Source organism: Varanus komodoensis, unplaced genomic scaffold, assembly GCF_004798865.1.
Source record: "Varanus komodoensis strain SLA01 unplaced genomic scaffold, ASM479886v1 scaffold23, whole genome shotgun sequence".
NCBI lineage: Eukaryota > Metazoa > Chordata > Lepidosauria > Squamata > Varanidae > Varanus > Varanus komodoensis.
The window spans coordinates 12,738,628-12,761,208 of NW_025335627.1; the positions used below are offsets into that span (position 1 = coordinate 12,738,628).

At 45.6% G+C, this 22,581-nt stretch overlaps 2 protein-coding genes across 10 annotated transcripts in view; one reads left to right on the forward strand and one right to left on the reverse strand.

Annotated features, from left to right (window-relative positions):
• FN1 (fibronectin 1) overlaps positions 1-10,086 on the forward strand; it is a 79,791-nt gene extending 69,705 nt beyond the window's left edge. For 4 of the 9 annotated variants that reach the window (XM_044431718.1, XM_044431721.1, XM_044431723.1 and 1 more), the window contains 8 exons: positions 421-510; positions 1,873-2,330; positions 4,106-4,244; positions 4,853-5,017; positions 6,283-6,408; positions 7,229-7,335; positions 8,017-8,127; positions 9,310-10,086. In XM_044431718.1, the coding sequence (XP_044287653.1) occupies positions 421-510; positions 1,873-2,330; positions 4,106-4,244; positions 4,853-5,017; positions 6,283-6,408; positions 7,229-7,335; positions 8,017-8,127; positions 9,310-9,387 (1,274 nt within the window). In that variant the 3' untranslated portion in view covers positions 9,388-10,086. The remainder of the gene's footprint in view (positions 1-420; positions 511-1,872; positions 2,331-4,105; positions 4,245-4,852; positions 5,018-6,282; positions 6,409-7,228; positions 7,336-8,016; positions 8,128-9,309) is intronic. The other 5 variants (XM_044431719.1, XM_044431722.1, XM_044431724.1 and 2 more) reach the window with 2 other exon arrangements.
• An 11,918-nt stretch (positions 10,087-22,004) lies between these two features.
• The window catches only part of ATIC (5-aminoimidazole-4-carboxamide ribonucleotide formyltransferase/IMP cyclohydrolase), a 37,753-nt gene continuing 37,176 nt past the window's right edge, over positions 22,005-22,581 (reverse strand). Inside the window, exon 16 of the mRNA XM_044432079.1 lies at positions 22,005-22,336. Within this exon, the coding sequence (XP_044288014.1) occupies positions 22,217-22,336 (120 nt within the window). The 3' untranslated portion in view covers positions 22,005-22,216. The remainder of the gene's footprint in view (positions 22,337-22,581) is intronic.

Sequence of the window (22,581 nt, forward strand, 5' to 3'; positions counted from 1 at the left end):
GAGAGGTCCTGGAGAATGCCAGGAAGAGCGACTAACCCCATTCTGGTTTTGCTGTTTCAGTGTGTGGACCTTTTTAGTATATCCAAATTAGATACATTTACATTGTATATTACTTTAACTGCAGTGTTGAAAGTGGCTCATAACATCTAAAATGATAGAACAAACAATGAACAATATTCAATAATGTAAAAGCAATAAGGCTATAACAACAGATAGCCAAATCAGATAGAAACCATACACAATGCATGATTCAGTCAGAGAATCCTCATTCCATCATTTTAAATAGCTGCCTAAATAGTAGCTTGTTAACTAGAGGGCAGAAAAAGTGGGGGCAAATGGTGGGCACGGCTTCTTTAGACCATGAATACTGCACTGAGTCTTGTATATTTGAAAACTTGACTTTTTCCAATCTTTTGCCAGGCCTGAAACCAGGAACAGAATACATAATCCACATAATTGCTGTAAAAAATAATCAGAAGAGTGAGCCATTGATTGGAAAGAAACGAACAGGTAACCTTGCCTTAGGCTTACCAAGGGGTAATACCACTTACCTATAAGTAAGTCCTACTGAATTCAGTGAGTCTTGTGAGTAGACGTGCGTGAATTTCCTTCTGTTTTTGGAGGCATGCCCATGAAAGAGAGGTCAAATGCAGTTCTACTCTGGATTTCCATCCATGTTGTTTTCAGGAAACTGATATTACAGCACTGCTTAACTTTCATGTGTTTGAGATGTGCTACTGCATACACTTATCATTTAAATAAGCTGCAAGATACAGAAGAATCTTAACTGCAAATCCAGATATGCTTTAACAATAAGTTTGGCTGGAGTTATCATATGTTTCCTTCTATTTTTGGCCTCATGATTTTTGTACTATAAAGATAGCTGAATTAAGGTGGTTGCCAGCCTCTGAATGCAGTAAAAGCCACATTAAAAATACAGTCCAGTCCAAATTCATGCAGCTCTTTACAAATGTATGCGGAAGCAAGCCACACTGTTTTCCATGGGATGCACTGCAATAAATAGGATAATAGCCCCGAGGTTTAATTGGAATGGATTTCACTGAATTAATAGAACTGAAAGTGCTAAAGTTTGTCAGGATCATATTCCTTCTACCTTTCCATGGATTGAGTGATTTGCAGCAGTTGCTATATGCTGATCTCTAGGCATGACCAGCTGGCCTTTCCATGATCAAGACTGTTTTTCTCAATCGGTGATGCATCAGGCATTCTGTTTTTCTGAAACTATCTATTCCATCCATCAAATGAAACAGCTCCTTTAGACTGTATGTGATTACCTATCCAGAGAGGAAAGAAATGGACTCAAAAGCTGCTTTTGTTGCTACTTTCCAGTTGAGTTCAAACTCTAGATTCATGGTCAGTTTCTGCAGTGAGAGATTCAGGGGCTTTCTTCCTGAAACAACTGATTCTTTAAATTGGCCCGAGGAATAATTCAGGATACAGTATTTGTCTATGTAGTCAAAATGCATTTACATGACAGAACATGGTAGTAAGAAGTCCAAACATGTAAATTTAATTCTTTTAAAATTTAGCAGGAAGAAAAGCATTGCTGGCAATCAGATTTCTTTGCTTTGATCTTAAACTGGTACAACACTCTTCACCCAATGTTTCTGCTTTAGTTCTGCAGCCACATGCCTTTGCCTTCCAATTCAAGTGCTCTTAAGAAGCCACTGCAGAGTAATTGTGATAGGGCTTTTAAGGAGCATGTTGCACCCCTGAGAACACTGCTAATGCTTAATTGCCGGAATTAGCCTGTGTTTTATAGCACAGCTGCCTGGCTTATTCTGTAATGAATGTGGTGCTTGCTGGGGCTTTGGAGCATTGTTTTAGTGCTTCTAACATCTCTTTGGCTAGATGAGCTTCCACGGCTGGTCACAATTCCACACCCTGGCCAAAGCGGGACCCTGGACGTGTCCTCAAGTGCAGAGAACACACCTTACCTCACAAACAACCCATATGACAGTGGAAATGGTATCCAACTTCCAGGCACATCTGGTCAGCAGCCTATCCTGAGCAACCCAGGCCAGCAAGTCATCGTGGAGGTATATGGGTCTCGGACACCAGCAACTCCAGCAACTCCAGCTAGACAAGGACCAAACGTGCATGAGCAACCCGTCGTGGTGAACCTTAATCCAGCGCATATCCCAGAAGCAGACAGACCTTCTTATCCTCACACCCTTCGCCCCATAAGTAACCATACAAGGCCCCAAGAAGCCCTTTCTCAGACAACCATCTCGTGGACACCCTATTCAGAGAGCTCTGAATATATTATCTCTTGCCAGCCTACTGGCAGTGATGAAGAACCTACAGAGGTGATGTCTTTTAGATTCTTTCTGAATGTTCCTGCATCAGTGAAACTGTGTTGTGCTTGTTGCTATTGCCATCTTCGTTGTTGCTTTTGCTTGAACAGCTCTCTCCCTGTCAGAAGTGCCATGCAGAGCTTTACAGGCAAACCGAGCAGCTCCATGTCCCCACAGGGCTTGCAGTCTAAAACCTGGTGAGGGAAACACGGGGTGGCCAATGCTTCCATGTAACATCTTAGTTACAACAGGGATGGAGGAATCAGGAAAGAAGCCTCAGGCCTGCGAAAAAAGCGTGCTTTCTGTATGAAAGTAAATGAAGGTGTTCGTGGAGACTGGCTATAGAAAAGGAAAAAAACAATAGTTGTAGAAACAGACATCAGCCTCCCACAGGCAGTCCAAAAAGGCTGCTTTGTGGCCAGTATTTTAGATTCAGATACGCTGTTCCTTAGGCTTAATGCCTGCTTATTGGAGGACTGTCAGTAGCAAAGTAATGATGATTCCAAGACAGAAGCTGCATAGCAGACCTGAATTTAAATCTGCAAAGGATCCAGACAAGAGTTGTAACTATGAAAAAACAAAGAACATGCTTTGAGCATTGTCTGAGGTAGCTGGACACATTTAACATAGTACAAGTGAAAAAATGAGGGTACAATTCTAAGGAAATGAGCCCTATTGAACTCAGTAGGGTTGCTATCTTAATAACCATGTATAAGAGCAGGGCAGCAGGCTGCCATCCTAAGACTGTCTAGTTGAAAATAGTCTAGCGATGTCAACAAGCATTCTGAATAACCATGGTCAACTTCAGACTTAAATCATTTGAAAAGACTTTCTTCATTCAGAGGACTGAGAACAGTACTCCTGCCGTTGAACGTAGCACAGGCTTATGTATTATAAAAAAGTATATGTTAATCAACAGTTGCTTATTATTCTTGAGATCAGTTCTGCTAAATGATCCACTAACTTAGAAAGGTGTAAGATGTGCTTCCTTTGGAGCTTGGGACAAAAACTTGCATAAGTACCTCTTGTTGGACGCAGGGTTTCTGGATGCATAGGGAGAAAATTGTCAGGTGAATACTTTTGCTGTAATCCTAGAGTTAGCTACAATACTGAGGGAGAATGCTCTTTGCCAGGTATTCCCACCTGGCACAGGACATCATTCAGTACTTGCTCATAAAACAGAGCAGTATGTGGTCTTGCGACTCCAAAATGGGCTTCCTGATAAGGCTTCGCTGGCATCCATTTTGATGATGTACTATGTGAGTGGTTCTTAAATTCTGGTCTTCGAATTTGCCAGCCATGGCAGGTGACCCGAGTACTGTTTACTCAGATCGCTCAGTAATGTTGTGTTGCTTATCGCTGTTTTCAGTCCTCAGTTGCTTGGGAACACATTCTGTGAGTGTGCAGGTGGTTGTGGAGTGGAAATGTTTGCTAGCCAGTCTTACGCATTTTTCTTTAAGGTCTAGCAACATGGTTGGCACTGTGATCTGTGCACCTGTTGCACTGCTCCAGGAATGGCAGGCTACCTAGGCCAAATGGGCATCAAAAAGCAGGCCAAGCAATAATGTGACTGCCCACACCCTAACACAGCCTTCTGGGTATGTTGGACTGAAACCTCCATCATTCCCAGCTGACATCATTCCACCTTGACTTCGGATGTATTATACAAAATGTTAAACCTGCGGTAGAGATTCGACTTGCTATAAAGCCATTGTGGAGCTAGCCTTCTGTTCTTTAGAAAGCAAAATGTGCAGTATTTTTATGCTTTGCATTTTCTTAAACCACAGGTGACCATTCCTGGCAGATATTCTAGCGCTACTCTCACTGGTCTTACTAGAGGTGCTACCTACAACATCATAGTAGAAGCCATTAAAAATCGGAAAAGACATAAAATTCTTGAGGAGACTATCACAGCAGGCAATGCTGGTGAGTGGGAACACGACGATTTAGGAGAAGGGCTCCCCTCTTCATGTGGGCATTCATTTCATCTTAGTTTTGCTGGGGTATAGTTTGTTCATTCTCTGGGAACATGGTTATGTTCGCAACGACTCTGAGGTAGGCTAGAATAAGAGTAATAGAATAAGAATTATCAATAAGAGTAATTGATGCAAGGTCACATGCAAGGCTGACTGGCACTGAACCCCAGTCTCCCTTGTCCTGCTGCAGCCCACCCTGCTGCACTGGCACTTCAAGGGAAAGCAGCTGGCTTTTTTCTGCTGGGTTGGGGCCCTAGGACGAGCCTTCAGTGCATGCCTCCCACTTTGCTTTAGCTAGAATCATTCATTGTCATGCAGGCTGGGACATGAATTCAAGAAACAGCATTTGGGAACGTCTTTAGAGAGTCTGAGTGGGAGACAAAGCCTGTCTCAGTGGAGCATTGCAAACCATAACCTGGTCTCAGGAGATTATGATTAGTGCAGATCTATTTATTAGTGTAAGGAGGCTTCATTTTTACTGGAACTTTTGTGGGGGAAAGTTGTTCTCTGAGAGTGTTGCATGTTGTCATACCATTTCTCATTCTCTCTGCTTTCCAGTGTCTGAAAGGTTGCCCCAACCCACGGATGACTCCTGCTATGACACTTTCACTGGCTCTTTCTATTCTGTTGGGGATGAATGGGAAAGGATGTCTGAAACCGGATTTAAACTCTGGTGTCAGTGCTTAGGCCTTGGCAGTGGACACTTCAGGTGCGACTCTTCAAGTGAGTAGGTGTATCCATTTGCTCCGCCTTTGAAATTTCAAGCAGTACCCAGCATGCTAAATGAAACAGCACCCATACATTAACTTTGGTTTACCAATGGACAAGCTTATTTCCTTCAAGACTTTTTTACTCTAGTGATGGGTTTGTATTCACATGCTTTTGGAAAATGAAATAAGTCATGAGCTAGGGCTCTCCCCCCCCCATTCTCTGTTTGGCAGCCTTTATGCTAATGTAGCACTCCATGCGCAAGCCAAAAGGAGTCCATGGGACTTGCAAGATTCATACATTTCCCCCTCCCCTGCCTTCAGATTGGGAAGAAGGAGGAGGCAGAATCCAGTTTTGCTTGGTAGATTCCTGGTTATTAAGAGCTAGGAATTTTGATTTATAACATTGAATACTGTTAAACAAGCCGTCAAAATAACCCAGGGCTTACTGCTGGCTTGTCATAATTTATTATGATTGCTGGTTTGCATAGAAATTGTAATTCAAAATAAAGCCCAGAATCCACTAAAGTGAAACTGAATTCTAGTTTTTCTGCCCTCCCAGGCACATGGGAGGAAGAGCATGCCGTAATTTTCTGCAGGATCCATTTGCTGGTGAATGTAGTACTAAATCATGGTTAGCAACTGATAGCCTGAATACAAGCTGATAACATTTGCTTAAACATAAATAACTGGCCAAAGAGCTTTCTATGAATTATGGCCTCCATTTCCCGCCTATCGCCTGCTCATATATCCAAGCAACTTTTGGTCAAGTAGGGTTTGCTATAATAATGTTAATTACCACTTGAATTCACTTTATCATCTAATTCATTTTGAAATCCGAGGGCTGAATCAGAGACTAAAGTGAACCCCCAGTGAAATCAAGCACTCTTTGTTTACCCTGGAATAAGTGCTTATATAAATAGTTGTGGAATTGGGTGCAAATCAGGATAACATGGATACTAGCAGCAAATGAATGTAGCTAAAACCCCCTAGAATTTTTGCTTGCATAATCATCCAGCAGACAAATAATAACTTTTTGAGACCAAATTTGTAACCAATTCCTCTTTTAATCCCCAATCCCTGTCTATCTATCACTTGGTAAAATACTGTTTGGTATAACAAGCCCACCAACAAATGCTACGGCCCTCCAGAAGCAACCTAAGTCCAAAAAGACTCAGACTTCCAGTAGTTACCATGTTTCCCAATGGTGTTTGAGAGTGGCTGAACTTCCAGATGGTCTAGCTTCTTTCTATTGATTGGCCACTCCTTTGTTTCACCCAGAATGGTGCCATGACAACGGTGTGAACTATAAGATTGGCGAGAAGTGGGACAGGCAGGGAGAGAACGGGCAGATGATGAGCTGCACGTGCCTTGGAAATGGAAAAGGAGAATTCAAGTGTGAACCTCGTACGTATGGGTAGTGCTCTTCTTGCTGTCTAACAGTAACATCCTCTGCACTTCCATTGTGCAGCGTGATCTCCTTCTTTGGTGGTGTACTTGCCATAAAAAGTACTAAAGGGGGAAATGCGGTGGGTTTTCTTTCAGAATTCAACATAGTTAAGCAAAAATGTCTCCTGTATGACAGGCTGGATTGTGCTGGCTGAACAGCAGTATGTTTTCCCCCATCACAGAAGTGTTTTCATGCATCAAAAGAGCAGGACACCTCATGAGAGAAATCTGGCTGTGACTGCTCACTCCTTCTACCGTGGCCGCCACAGGGACTGCGTTTCTGTCCAGTTTAGGTGGTTCTTTCTACAGAAGAACCATCAGGTTATTGGGCTGCATTCACTGTCAGTCATATTGAGAACAGACCCATAGAAATGAATGAGACTTAAAACAAACTTAGCACTGTATATAATTCCATGGCTGTGAGGCCTGTGCTGAAAGCCATATAGCAGAGAGCTTCTGCCCCTTCAGATACTGCTGGAGCCCAATTCCAAGCAACCCTGACCATTTGCCCTGCTGGCTGGGGCTGATGGGAACTGGTACAGCAACCACCATGTCTTTCCTTTCTATAAAAGGGCTCAACTTTCTCCTCTTTGCACCTATTGTGTAGAATGTATCAGATGCAAGAGGTCCTGAAGAAAATCATGCCTGCATTGCCAGTACCACTTGCCTTTTTTTTATGAACATCTTTTGACAAAAAGTTCTAAGTGGGCTCTCACATTGGCAAAGTATATGTTAATTAACAAAGCACTGTTTGTTCCTCTAATTCTCTCTCTTCCAGATGAAGCGACTTGCTATGATGAGGGCAAGACTTACCGAGTTGGAGAGCAGTGGCAGAAAGAATACCTTGGGGCCATCTGCTCTTGCACATGCTATGGAGGACAACAGGTGGGAATCTTTATACCTGTGCCATAATGAACAATAAGAGCTATGGGTAGGGGCGTCATCAGAGAGAGAGAAGAAGGAAATGGGATATTGTTTCAGAAACATGACTGATTTTAGGCAATATTCAGATTTCAGTAGTTTTATAGTCATAGAATTTATCCCACTTTAAGAGAAACTTAAGGGTAGTGAGCAAGTGAAATGAAATTTAAAAAGAGCAGACTTGTGACATTTGTGCACTTTTGACCTGCTCCTCAGGCATGTTTAGGATATATTGTTTGACTTCTCCACAGCCACCACAATGATCTGAAACAGGAAGTTGCAATGTTGTAGAAGGGCTAGGAAGAGCTGCCTGGGTGCCACTGCTGGTTCTGCCTGCAAAACCCACCATGTGAAAATAAGATCACCCTTAAAATGGTGTTGGCCTGTTTGCAAACTCACATTGCTGTCCTGCACAGTTAGGACTCCGTAATCCCTCCTCAGTTAAATCAGCAAAAAACCTGCCTGTGTGCATGAACTGACTCTGAATCTAACAGAATAATTAAGGAACAGAGCATACACGCACACTCACCATACAGTGAAATCAAGCCCGTCAGACTAATTGTTGAGGATGAGTTAATACATCATTAACATCTGTTTTGTAGCTCCTGTGTGACGCGTAGTACTTGTCTTGGTTTGTTTTTTAAGGCCTGGCGATGTGACAACTGCCGTAGGCCTGGTGTGGGATCTTCACCTGAAAGTTCCCCTGGTCATACCTATTCACAGTACTCTGAGAGACAGCGAGAAACCACAAATACTGTAAGTATAGAATTCCCATCCATCTAACAAGAGGTGGCTGTCACACACTGCTCAGCTTGGTCGCCAAGAATGCACATTGCTTTTACCACTTGTGCCCACTGCTCGGCTCTTCCAACAGACTCCCAGCAGTTTCCCATCCAAGAACCAGTTCACACCCTTAGACTGTCTTCATTTAGAACAGCAGTAAGCAGAAAGTAGTTTGGGATCTACTGGTAGATCTCTGGTGATTTATTTTTTATTCATTTAAAACATTTTTACCCCGTCCTTCCCGATGAAACATCTTGGGATGGCTTATGGACGTGATACAGTAGGTAAGTGAGGTTTTCTGGATTCTTTGTTTAACAACAGCAAAACAAAATGTGTCCACCCCCCCACCCACCACACATTAAACACTTAAACTGAAGCGTGTGTGTAATCATGTACAGGGTTCTGTGCATGGAAGGACTGTGGGCTCAGCTCTCGTGCTCAGAATAGATTCTTGTCCTTGGCAGCTGCTCAGGGGCACCTTGTTCTTAATTGCGTACCTTTTGCCCCTGGTTCCAGGTGGTGGATCTTGAGGGTTCCAGTAAAACACACTGCAGGTTCTGTAAGCTTGAAGCTTGCCCTCTGATCAAAGGCTTGTAGTCATTCAGAGGAGGGCCTTCTATCAAGCTTAAAGCAGTTTTAAAACCAGATCAATATAGCTTTCTGAAATGATTTCTGGGAAGTAAAACTTTGCAAGTAGGCTTCTATGTTTAATCAGACCTTCTTAGCCTGACTGTCACAAACATCCCATGGGAGAAGAGTTCAAGGGAGAAGGCAGATGTTAAGTGAAGACTGTATTCAGAGTGGGCATTTGTTCAGGTTCAACTTTGGTAGCCTCAAGATAAGCCATATTATCCTGGTGAATGAGATGGAAACACTCCAGCTTTCTGCTGTAGAACTGTGCTGATCTACTCCAGGTGAAGGCTCAGTGCACAGAATCATAATCTGTGCTGGAAATGCTGGAATTGATACGTTCAGTTTACTTTCCGATTAAGGATTTTGCCAGTAGCTGCTCTCACCCCCAATCCCTCCACCCTCAAGTCATCCACTAATTGAATATGAATTGTGAACTCATGCAAGTTGCCTGCGACCTGGTGAGCAAGATACTTGCCACTTTGTAGAGTTGGGAGGAATAATTTTTCTTTGTGTTTCTTCCAGCAGAACGTCCATTGTCCAATTGAGTGCTTCTACCCCTTACATGTACTGTCAGATGCACAAAGCCGACGGGGAGATTAACACGCATCAAGATTTAACGTTAGCCAAGAAGACTCTACGTGCCAAGACCATCCACTCTAGCATACTGCAGAAAAAAGCAGCTCTCTCTTAGGGTGGCCAGAGTCCCTTTCTCAGCTTTTGCGCAATTCACAGCTTCTCCAAGGGAGGCCAATCTTGGAATGTCTCAAAACTTCTCTTCACAACTGATAGCTGTATATTGTCTGTTTTTGCTCAAGTTTCAGTACCATTCAGTATTCCCCCACCCCTACAAGAAACCCCATACTAACTCAAATTGCTCACCTGTCAGCAAACAGACATTGGACCCCAGAGGGATGGGAGAAAGGGCTCCCCTACCATAAAAGAATGAATGACAATCCATAATTCTAAGTACATGTAATTGTGCAGCTGTCAATAGGAACCACATACCCCGTCACTGTGATTCATACCATATGCACAGTCCTATGCCTTTCTAAATTATCCTAATTTCTCTCCCAAGCGGTATGTTTGTATTTCGTACTGTTATTTATCAACATTGATCTACCTTCCCCTGCTCCCTCCTGCCTCAGTGTTTTTCTACAGGAAAATATATTAAAGACATTTAGTACACTGTTGACAGAGGAATTTGGTATAATTATGATTGGTGATTATTTTTTATACTGTAAGTGCCAAAGCTTTACTACTGTGGGAGACAACTCTTTTAATAAAAAGATTAACAAACCAGCTGGGTGTCAAGTTGCTTTTACTTTCTTCTTTGGTTAATGTCATTCAGCCCTGAACAAGGAAACACTGAATTCAGTATCTACTTAATAGGGATTCGATGCACCAGTTAATCCGCTTTCAAATAATAAGTCTTTTAGAAACGATGTATATTCTGTCCTTCCCCAAAGCAATGGAGAATTATAAGGGAAGACAGCTGCATCAAGAACTGAGAAGTAAGGAAAGGATGCTTAGAACTTCCCCGAACAAGGATGGAGCAGTCCACGTGCAAGAGACAGGCATGGACCTTGAGGCAGAATATGGCACAAAAAATCTGAGCAAGTCCTCCCTTGCTCCATCTTGCCGCCTCTTCTTGGTTCATGGTCCACTGTGCTGCAATTTGGGCTTGTGAGCTTATTTAGACTGATGAATGGAGGGGCTATCACTGATGAAATACTGGTGTTGCAGGCCCTGTAGTTCTACTCTCACCTTTAAAGGACACCAGGGACCATGTAACAGATGGCCTATGCATTCAAGCAGGTCAGTCAAAACAACAAAACAAGCTGTTAAATCCAGTGTTATACCTGCAGAAATCCACAAATCTAATGGGACTCTTGCTGTCCTCCTGTAGCCCTTTGGACCACTTGAAAATCTGCTTCAGTGCATTTGAGAGGGATGGTGAGGAAGGGGTGGCAATTGGCCCCTCCCAGCGCTGCTAATAAACGCTCATATCGTTCAGGAAGCTTTAGAAAAGCAGGTTGCTTACCTGTAACTGATGTTCTTTGAGTGGCCATCTGTGCAGTCACACATATGGGTGCTGCGCCTGCACAGTGCCTTTGGCCGGAAGATTGCAAGCTAATGGTTTTTGGCGGGAAAAGCTCCGCTTCCCCTCCCACATAGCCTATAAAGAGCGGAGCGTCTGCCATTTTGTTCAGTCTTTGACGACCAAATGTATGCCCCCCATGTGGAAAACTTGCAAGTATGAGATAGGAAAAAAGATCGGTACCATGAAAAAAGGGGAAACTTTCGGTACCTACGATATGTCCACTCACCGACACCAAGCGGGGCCGGCGGGTGGGTTGTGTGACTGCACAGATGGCCACTCGAACAACATCAGTTACAGGTAAGCAACCTGCTTTTCTTCTTCATGGCCTCTGTGCATCACACATATGGGTAGATTAACAAGCTTACTATAAAAGGAGGAGAGGAGGTGTCCTCAATGAAGAACAGATGAAAGAACAGCTCTGCCAAAGGAGCAATCCTGCTGAACCAGAACGTCTAGACGATAATGCCTGGCGAAAGTGCATGGGTTCGTCCAAGTAGCAGCTCAGCATACATCATCAATCGGGGCCCCCGATGCAAAGGCAGATGAGGCTGCAACAGCTCTAGTCGAATGGCTTCGAGGGGCTATAGGTAAATCAATCTTAGCCAGTTGACAGGACAAGGTTATAGTATGGACTATCCACTTGGAAAGTCTCTGTGGAGTGACTGGATCGCCTTGATCTCTGGTGGAATATTTAATGACTAGTCTATTTGAACTTCGAATAGATTCAGTCATCGACCTGTAGAAGGCTAAGCAGCACCAAATGTCAAGTGAGTGCAAGGATCTTTCTAATGGAGTTGACAGTGACGGAAAAAAAGGCAGGTAAGATAATATCCTGTCCCATATGAAAATGTGTAGCCACCTTAGGAAGAAAAGATGGGTCGAGGCGCAAAACGACCTTTTCTCTGTGAAAATTCAGGTAAGGAGGGTCTATGTGGAGAGCGCAGAGCTCACTGGCCCTTCGGGCCAAAGTGACTGCAACAAGAAACGCTGTCTTCCATGAAACCAGATGTAGATCGACTGTTGCCAATAGTTCAAAAGGAGCTCTTGTAAGCACTTGCAGAACAACAGAAAGACTCCAGGTAGGCATTACTGGCCTGATTGATTAAGATTAGAAGTCCCTTAAGAAACCTCTTAACAGTAGGTTGAGAGAAGATGGGTAATCCGTCAACTAAGCCACGATGGTAGGCTATAGTTGCCGTATACACTTTAATTGAAGACAATTTTAATCCAGAATGGTGCAGTTCTAATAGGAACTGAAGGATTTGATGTATCGATGAAGTAAATGGAGAGAACAAACAAGACTCAGCAAAGGTAGAAAATCATCTCCATTTAGCCGCGTAGGACTTTAAAGCCAAATCAAGGATGTGCTAGATATCAGGATGAAAGGCTGTCGGATTCGACAGGTCAATCCTCGAATCTGATGGTACGGAAGGAAGAAATGAAGAGGAAATGCCGAACCGACTGGATTCAATGGCAAGATTCGAATCACTTGAAGTCGTTGTCGATACTGGTGGCTCAATGGAAGCGATCGGATTCGCCACGCTGTTAAGTTCAATGACAGTAAATCCGGGTGGTGAAGCGTACCGCCCTGTTGAGTTATGAGGTACGGAAGCAGTGGTAGATGGAGATATTCGCCGTGAGAGATGTCGAGCAGTGTCGCAAACCAAGCTTGGCGTGGCCACCAAGGGGCAATTAGTATCCCCGAGGCTCGATGGTATACTATCTTCTCTATGACTCTCATCATAAAAGGGATTGGAGGGAAGGCGTAAAAGATCAGGTTGTTCCAGGGGATCATGAAAGCATCCCCTAAGGATCCGTCCCCGATTCCTGCTCTCGAACAGTAAGCATCACACACCTTGTTCTGTTGGGTGGCGAATAAGTCCACGTCAGGGAACCCCCAGCGATGAAAGAGATGGTCGCGCGTCCGAGGGTCTAGCTCACATTTGTGAGAGATGAACATGTGCTTGCTGAGGAGGTCTGCTTGCACATTGTCCATACCAGCTAGATGGACAGCCATCAGCGTAATGTCCCTCGGAATGCACCAGTCCCAAATTTTCATTGAAAGTCTGGCCAAAGTCGGTGATTTTGTTCCCCCTTGTTTGTTCAGACAGAAGACGGTGGCTGTGTTGTCCGAAGTTATCTGAACGACCCGATGTTGGAGAACGTCCTCGAAAGAGAGTAGGGCCTTGAATACTACCAGCAGCTCCAGGAAGTTGGTATGATTCATGGATTCTCGACAATTCCACCGGAGTATAGACCGGAGCATATCGCTCCCCATCCCAGAAGAGATGCATCAGTACCAAGGGTTATTGAAGGACCCCGGGGCCTGAAGGGAACCCCAACAGTCAAATTGGCTAGTACCGACCACCAGAGCAGACAATGGAGCACCAAGGATGGGATTCGAATCAATTTTGACGGTGGGTCTCTCTGTGGGTGGAACATCTTGTTGAAGAGGAGTTGTAATGGACAGAGTCGAAGTCTGGCTTGTGGCACCATCGCAACTGAGGAAGCCATATGCCCCAGGAGCCTCTGGATGGACTTTGCCGGGACCATCCTGTCTCATCGCATTCGGTGGATGTGGCGAGCAAGAATCTGTTGTCTGTCCCGAGGAAGGAAGGCTTTCTCCAATGTCGAATCTAGGCGGGCTCCAATGAAGGTAAGCGTCTGCGTTGGAAGAAGAGAAGATTTCTCGGTATTAGTGCGTAGGCCCAGATTGTCCAACAAGGCACAGGTTGTACGGATGGATGCGAGGAGTCCTTCCCTAGATTGGGACACTAGCAGCCAGTCATCAAGATACGGGTAAATTTGTATGCCTTGGAGGCATAGGAAGGCGCAGACAGGGGCCATACATTTGGTGAATACTCTCGGAGCAGTGGCCAGTCCAAAAGGTAAAACTGTAAATTCGTAGAAATGGGGTACAACAGCAAAGCAAAGGAAACGCCTATAACTCGGGTGGATTGAAATGTGGAAATAGGCGTCCTTCAAGTCCAATGAGGTGAACCAATCCTCTTTCCTTAGCAGTGGCAAAATATTTTGAAGGTTGGTCATTCGAAACTTTTTCATCAAGATAAATCGATTCAAATTACTAAGTCCAAAATTGGACGTAGACCACCATCCCATTTCGGGACCGTAAAATATCTGGAATAGAATCCGTGGAGTCCATCAGGTGGGGTAACTTGACGAATCACTCCTTTATGAAGAAGTTATTGTATTTCATCGAGTAGTACCGGCGAGCATGATGTAAACCGGATCGGACTCGAAGGAGGAACAATGTCGAATTCTATCCGATAGCTGTGCTGAATGATGGACAATACCCACCGATCAGATGTAATGGACTCCCAAATGGGGAGTCAGCTTCGGAGCCAATCCCCAGATGAGAGGGGGGTGGGTATGGAAAAGGGCAGAGGAAAGGTTTGCCAGTCCCGTCAACGCTGTCTCCTATCATTGAAGCGGCGGTGGCTCTGCTGATAGCGTTGCTGGGGCTGTGGACGGCGGCGCTGCTGTTGCTGCTGCTGTTGGTGCTGGTGCTACTGTCTAGGATGGTAGGACTGCCTATAAGATGGACGAGTCCATGACCACTTATGCCTGGTCTGGGTCTGTATCTCCATCCTGCGTGCCATCATGCGGGATTCATGTAGCTTCTTCAATTTGTGGTCTGTGCGCGAGTGGAAAAGCCCGGACCCATCGAAGGGCATTTCCTCTATCCGACGTTTAGTCTCCTCTGGGAAGTTACAATTTCTTAGCCAGGCGTGTCTCCGGAGTGAAACAGCACCAACCAAGGCCCTCGAGTCTGTGTCCACATGGTGCCTGGCTGTGGACAACTGTTGGACAGCAACCTGCATTGCCTCCTTGATGAGGACCTTGGCCAGGTCGCCCTGGTGGTCCGGGAGGGTCGAGGCGACATTGTGGAGGCGTTGCATGATGAAGTATTGATACCTCGCCAATGTCGCCTCGTAATTTGAGATACGCAGCCCCAGGCCTGAAGCGGTGTAGACTCTCCTGGCCAGGGAGTCGATCTTTCAGCCCTCCTTGTCCCTTGGTGCAGTGTGACCTCCTGCCTCTCTGCCCTGGGAGGACTCCACCAAGACCGAGTTCAGCTTGGGGTGGCGGAGGAGGAAGGGGATATCCTCCTCCTGAACCTGGTACATGGATTCGTACCTTCAAGACGTGGGTTGAGGGTGAGAGGGCAAGTCCCAGGGCTGCATCATCGCTTGCCGTAAGGTGGTGATCAGTGGCAGGAAGACCGATGTGGACTGTTCCCTGCGGACGACTCGTAAAACTTGTCCGTAGTCAGTCCCAGACGCCGGATGGTGTTGATGTCGAGGGACTGGACAAGCCCGGACATCAGCTCCGCAAAGGAGACATGCGATTCATCCGGTGATGCTGGGCCCTGGGAGGTCACAGCGACATCTGGGAAGGTTGAATCAACCTCCGAATCATTGGAGTCAGCACTGTAATATGGGGAAGCCAATGAGGAGGACTCCGCCGGGGAGAAGGAGCGGCTACTTCCATCCTGAGGAGGTATCGGGGATGGACGCCTCGGGTCCGAAGACTGTGGTCGGTCGCGGGATGGTGGTGAAGACCGACCTCTAGGAGCGGGGTAGTACCCGATGGAGAGCGGATCGCCCCAGGCATGATAGTATGGACAACGCCATCCCTCCGAGCGCTGCTCCATGGAGCGACTTCTCTGGCTCCTAGGTGGGGACACCTCCACATCTGCCTCCATTGTGGCTGCGGGCATAGGCGTGGGCGACCTAGCCCTGGGGGGGGGGGGGGTCCTGAATTTCCCCATCAGAAATTGAGCCTCTTTGCAGAGTTGGAAGAGGCCCAGCAGGAAGGTCAGCCACACGGCAAAGGAACCCTTGAGGGGTAACCCTCATAGATTCCTGAAGCACTGGGTCGGGTGGAGTCGGTACGGTAAGTGCCGCCGGTACCGAGGGGGCCGTCGAATCTGAGTCCCGGTGTCGAGGACGCTCTGGATCCTTCGGTTTTTGGGAAGGTTTAGGAGACTTCTCCTTCCTGGCCTTCTTATGGCCTGCCGATTTGTCAGGTTCAGCGTGCTTACGCTTCTCGTGCTTCTTCTTGGGAGAAGCAGACGGAACCACCGTAGTAGACGCGCCTTCGTCCGAAGGGTGTGAGGGTGGGGCCACTGAAGCGGAGCCAAGCTTCGGAGCAGCAACAAGTGGGTCGGACTGCATGAGAGCCCGATCCCATAGGAGCCTCCAGAGGCAATTCTCACGATTCTTCCTGGCCTGCTTAGAGAAGGCCAGGCAGTGAGAGCACTTATCGGTCCTATGCCCCTCCCGCAAGCAGAGGAGGCATAGGTCATGTGGGTCGGTCGGAGACATTTTTGACCCGCACTTCGCGCATTTGCGGAAAGCCGCTCACTGCACCATCGCAAGAAATGGAAAAAAGAGAGATAGAACAGAGGGTAAGTGTGTGTGTGTGTGTGTGTGTGTATTAGAGAGAAGATCAAAAGATAGGTAGAACGATAGAGAAAACTACAAGAACTAGATGAAGCAGAGAAACTAACAAGAACTAGAAGAAATACCAGGGCTATAACAATTGGGAGAACAATCGAGAAGAAGAACAAGCTAGACAAGCAAAGGTCAGAGCGAGACCGAAAGCGGCACGAGGCACAGCGAACGGTGGTCGCAAAGACTGAACAAAATAGCGGATGCTCCGCTCTTTATAGGCTATGTGGGAGGGGGAGCGGAGCTTTTCCCGCCAAAAACCGTTAGCTTGCAATCTTCCTGCCAAAGGCACTGTGCAGGCACAGCACCCATATGTGTGATGCACAGAGGCCATGATGAAGAATTACAGCACCAAATCTGGACCAAATTACAGTTGTCCACCTCCTGCCCCACAGGCTGTGATCACCAAAATCCTTAGCATATTTGTGAATGACACAAAACAAGAAACTTATCTCAGAAAAGAATAATAAAATTCCAGATAACCTTGACAGAATGGATATCTGAGCTGAAAAAAGCAAACTGAAATTCAGAAACAAAAAATAAATTTTGTATATAGGCATGACAAACTGCCTCCACCTTCAGGCATGTATGCACACACAAGAAAGCATTTTTGTCTAATGGGGTGAAATATAAATCTAATAAGTAAATTGAAAAAGAAAGAGAGAGAGAGAGAGAGAGAGAGAAAGGATGTGAGACTTCACAGCAGCAGATGTGAAAAAGATCCTGCAACTGTAGTTCATCATGCGCTTCATAGCAGCAGTGTGATACAGTTGCACAGAAGGCCAATATGATTTCAGATACATAAATAAAATCACCTTCCAAATTGTGGGAAGTAGACCTATGCTGGTCTCCAGTAACCAGTCTTGATTGCCTTGTGTGCCCAGTTCTCAGTGCTGTACTTTAAAGCCGAGCAGAGCAGTGAAGATGAGCCAAGGGATGAAAACAACAGTATTGAACAGTTGTCTGTATTGCATGTATTGCTCCTGGAGAATTCTGGAAAGAAGAATGGCCACTCATCAGAGGGCTGTTCTGCAGAAGAGAGCGAGGTGTTGTCTGCAACCCTCGAAGCAGTACTGCAGTGGAGCCGCTCACAGGGCTGCATCGGCCCCCACCCTGCCCAGAAGCTCCTGTTCCCCCGGAACTTAACTGCCATCTTTGCAGCGGCAAATTCTGTGCTGCATTTTGGGGGAGCCTGGCCTGGAATGGATAATTCGAAGACCAGCACCTGGTGGAGATGAAACTGCTAGAGCTGGTGTGTCAGCAGACAGACATTAACATGGGTGCAGGCACTTGGAGACTCTCCTTGGCAGGCTGGCTGTAGGTGCTGTCCTGACATAGACTTGCACTGGAAGGCAGGTCTAGATCTGACTCCCCGAGACGACTACTCCTACCTCCCGCCTCGGTTCGCCAGACCCTGTCTTGGTGGACAAACACCGACAACCATACAGTGGGCATTCTGTTTCAGCAGTGGCAACCCTCCATTTCGCTCCATACCGACACTTCCCTCAAAGGTTGGGGAGCGCATTGCTCTAACCTACATACCCAGGGCACCTGGCAGGCTCATGAGAAGTCCAACCATCTCAACTTCCTCGAACTACTGGCAGTGTTCAAGGCGCTATGTTCTTTTGAACCTACCCTACGGAACCGGTCGGTGCAGGTAGCCTTTGACAACGTAGTCACTGTCTTTTACATAAACAAGCAAGGCGGCATGAAGTCGGTACCACTGGCCCATCTGTCCTTGCAGATTTGGGACTGGTGTATTCCCAGAGGGATCTCCCTCCTCGCAATCCATCTGGCAGGAGTGGACAACGAAGAAGCAGACACCCTCAGCAGAAAGATGTCGTCAACCCACGAATGGGAACTGGACAACCAGTTTTGCAAAGACTTGTTCTCCTGTTGGGATACTCCGTCCCTGGACCTGTTTGCAACAGCTTCCAATTCAAAGTGCGAAACCTACTGCTCCAGGGCAGGATTAGACCCGAACTCATGGGGTGACACCTTGATGGTGAGCTGGTCGGACTCCTTCCTATATGCCTTCCCTCTGATCCCTCTGATCACCCACACCTTGGAGAAGGCTGCTCGAGACAGAGCACGGGCCATTCTTATAACGTCATGGTGGCCCCGACAACCTTGGTTTCCAACTGTCTTGAACCTCTCCCGTCATATGTTCTTTCGTCTACCACGGGTCCCTCACCTGATCATGCAGAAGAGAGGGGTGATTCTCCACCCCGACCTTGTTAGCAAAAGCCCAGTTCATGCCTTACTCTAGCAGTACAGCGGCAGGGAACAAGATAAGTAAGGCTGCATCTTGTGATTAGCTCCCTGCATGATTTGGGTGAAGCTTAATCATTTAAGTGGAAACTGCTTGTCAGTCTGCTGCAGTTACACCCTTCCATCCAAAGGACAAATCAGAGCACTGCTTGCACAGGTTGACTCCCTTTTGCCAGCCCCTGCAGAGCAGTGGCTGGAAAGGAGCCGGAGAGGCCTAAGGACTCTGAGAGTGCAGGCTTCACTCCAGGTTCAGTTCGACTTCACTGGAATCATCTTAACATTGGCACAGTGAAAAGATAGAGCTATATCTCAATAGTGAAAGCCTGAAGATGTTTTCCCTGAAGCAGCTGCACTCCTGTCTCATTTATTATTACATAAACCAAGAATATTTTGGAGGAACCGGATGGCAGGTAACGTCTGAATTGGAGGTTCTTTGCTGGAGCTTCTGCACACCAGCTGCTGGCCTGGATGCTTTGTGACACGGATAGCTTTCCCAACTGGGTGTTCTCTAGATGACTTGCGGTTCAGCTCCCATCAACCTCAGGAAGCAGGGCCACTAGAGATAGGGGCAGAGGCATGGAAAAGGCTGTCTTAAATTGAGCCGACCCTTTGTCCAACTGCCGTGGTATTACTGACACTAAGAAGCAGAAGCTCTGCAAGGTTTTAGGCAAGATATCCCTACCTGGGGACACCAGGGGCAGAACCAGTTACCCATGTGGTCTACCACTGAGCCACAGCCTCTCCCCGGAGCTCTGGAAGTTGTAGTCCAAAACATCCGATGGGCATCAGGTTGGGAAAAGCTGCCAGGGAAAATTCTTGTTTCCCAGTTTAATATTACAAACCAGCTGGTTTCACATAAAAAACCCCTCTGATGCAGCAGTCTGTTTTGCACAGGTCAACACAGCCAGCTTAGCATGTGTCTAAAGCTACTCTCTCTGTAGATACCATAAACACTTCCTACAAAAGACAGATGTGTCTTGAGCTGATTTTCTCCTCCTTTGAAGGAAAACCTTTTAGAAGTGGTGCCAGTGCTTTTGGTCTCTTTCATGCTTACAAATATCTCAAACATCAAGGAAACCTATTAGCTCTGTTTTTAAAAGTACACATCTGATTGTGGCAAGCAGAAGCAAGCTTCATAGTGGAGATTTCACAGGTGCACCCCCATGCTGTTTCCCTAGCATTACCTTCTCTTGCTGCATAGTCCACTGTCAACATGGCAGAAGTTACTTTTATCACTTAAAATGCATCTCTCCAGTAATATTTGGATTGAAGGATCCAAATTAAGTGCAAACCCTCCCAAAATAACACCAGAGTTATCTTGTAGCTTCTTTTATTATTTTACCAAATTGAAAGGAACCTGAAGTTTATTTTTTCTTCTTTAGAAAAATAATGCTTCAGATTTTTAAATCTTGATTACTTCAGTCATATTTATTTATATTCCACCCTTTTCCTTCATGGAACTCAAAGTGGCTTACACACTCGTCTTCCCAAGATTATCTTCACAAGAACCCTGTAAGGCAGGTTCAGCTGAAAGTCAATGACTGGCCCAAAGTCACCCAGTGAGTCTTAAGTTCTTGAGGACTACCTTCCAAGCACCCCACTGAGTCTCAAACATGGTCCTTTGACACGAATCTGGCCTTCTTAAAATTGAAACTTTGGCCTGGATTCACATCTTTTCTTACTGGCTCAAGCTCCTCTTTTTCCCAGCTGGTTTGGTCCCTCTAATATTGACCGACAGCTTTCAGAGCTCATGAACCAGGCAATACAGGCCAAATTGCTATTATACAGTTATTCAAGGCCAGCTATCTCCTTGATGGGCTATGTATGGCTGTTAGCAGAACTTAAACAACAGGCCATTGATCTAGAGTTACAATTATCCAGTTTTATCCAGAAATACCTTCCTGAACCATTCCACACATCTTTCCCAACCAGCTAGATATCTCAGCAGCATAACTATCCCCAAATTAAAAAGGGCTTTATCTCTAGCCAGATTCAATGCCCTCCCAACAGCCATTACTGAAGGGAGATATAAAAAAACATCCCTTGAACAGAGACTGTGCCCATGTGGGGGAGAAACAATTGAATCGCTGGAGAGCATTTACTGCCCTCTCTGTACAGGTGCTCACCAGGAATTGTTATTCCCACTCCTTTCTAAATATCCCAGTTACTCTGATTCTTTTTACCTTGTGTTACTTTTATCTGATCAATCTGATTTTATCTCCTTGACTACAGCCAAATATTGTTTGGCGGTCTGTACAGTGCGTGGTAGAATTAACCCTAAATGTTGTTAGGTTCTACCAGAATTACTGTAATGTTCTAAGTACTGTATTTTCCTTATTTTTAACTAATTGTCATTTTGTGTTTTATTTACTGGCTGGTTAATGACCTAATACAGGATTGATTGATATTGATATGAGCTTTGTGGCTGAGTGGGGACCAAAGCCTAGATCTCCATCCAACACTCTCACCACTGTACCACACCTGCTCTCATGAGAGCATAGAACTAGACAGTACAGAAATACAGGGACCAGTCTCTACAGTGTGTGTGTTTGGAGAAGACGTACTAAAAAAAAAAAAAAAGATTAACATACATAGAACACAGATGAGTATAACCAAGTGAGTTAAAAATTGTAGTCCGCCTAACATCTATCCCTGGCCACAAACCTCCCTGGGTGACTTTGGGCCGGTCACAGACTCAGGCTAAACTACCTCACATAGTTGCTGTATCGAGGATAAGATGGGACTATGTCAGCTGCCCTAAATTCCTCACAAGAGGAAAAAAGGCAAGATATAAATACAGTGAAAGAATGATAACAAACCTGAAGGTCTCCTTCCCAGCGTGGTTGTTCCTATGTTAGTAAAAGATTATTAAAAGACTATCACACAGCTGCTTCTGATTATGAGGCTGGTAAGCACACAATTAGTGTCTACACATGCCCCTTCAAGTTGCACCACCTGCATAATTGCTAACAACTCAGTTAAAAGCCACCCACAGTGACAAATGTCTTCCCTGGCCTTCTTCTACTAGTCTGGACATCTGCTGAGGAGGAAGCTGATACCACACCGACACGTCTGGTACAAACCAATTTTCAAGTGCCAAGAGGGTCTGCTTCCAAGGGGGTGTGTTCTTCAGGGATTCTCCAAAACACTGGGCATCCTAGCACAAAATAAACTGGTGCCTCAGTAATCTTGCATCATTTGGTTGTTTTTGACTATTTTGGTGCTTTCTTGTGGTTTGCAGTGCACTTCATACCATAATCAGTTCATAAAAAATAGTAATTTTTAAACAAGCAATTGATTCTGTTGACCAAAAAGCTAATGAACCCAACATTCATACTACAAACACACAAAAGAATTCCCCTTCAGACACATTACCAGCAGTTGTGTTCATTTATTTTTCGGACATCCTTTAGAAGTTAACTATTTTGCTTTAGTACTCTTATAGCCATTGATGTTCTCGACAGACCGAAAAAGAGAGTAGGCATTCTTAAACTTCTTTTAAACTGAGAAGATGCTGTCATAGCTTGAAACTAATAAACGGAGCAATGGGCAAAGGGGCTGTCTGGAACGGCCCTGGGGAACCTCAGTGGTGGAACAGACGGAGATTGGTATGAATGAGCGTTATTCCCAGCTCGTTGCAGGCTTCAATCACAACTTGGTCAGCAGCCGAACCAGATGGGGCAGCAATGAACTGGACACCACTCTGATGGGAAAACAAGAAGAGAAACACCGCACTAGAAGTACAATTCAGCACAAAGCATTCAGCAGAGCATGCCCCCCACAAGAGCTGGCAGCACTCCCACAGCCTTTTCTGCGGTAGCTTTTCTCAGTGGGTCTGTATCAGAAGGCCAAGGCTTCCTTTTTGGAAGGTGCCGTGGGTTAATTGTAAGCCACCTGGATTTGCTCTCACAGTGCCAGCCCCTCCCTGCAGTGCTGGGAGACCCATGA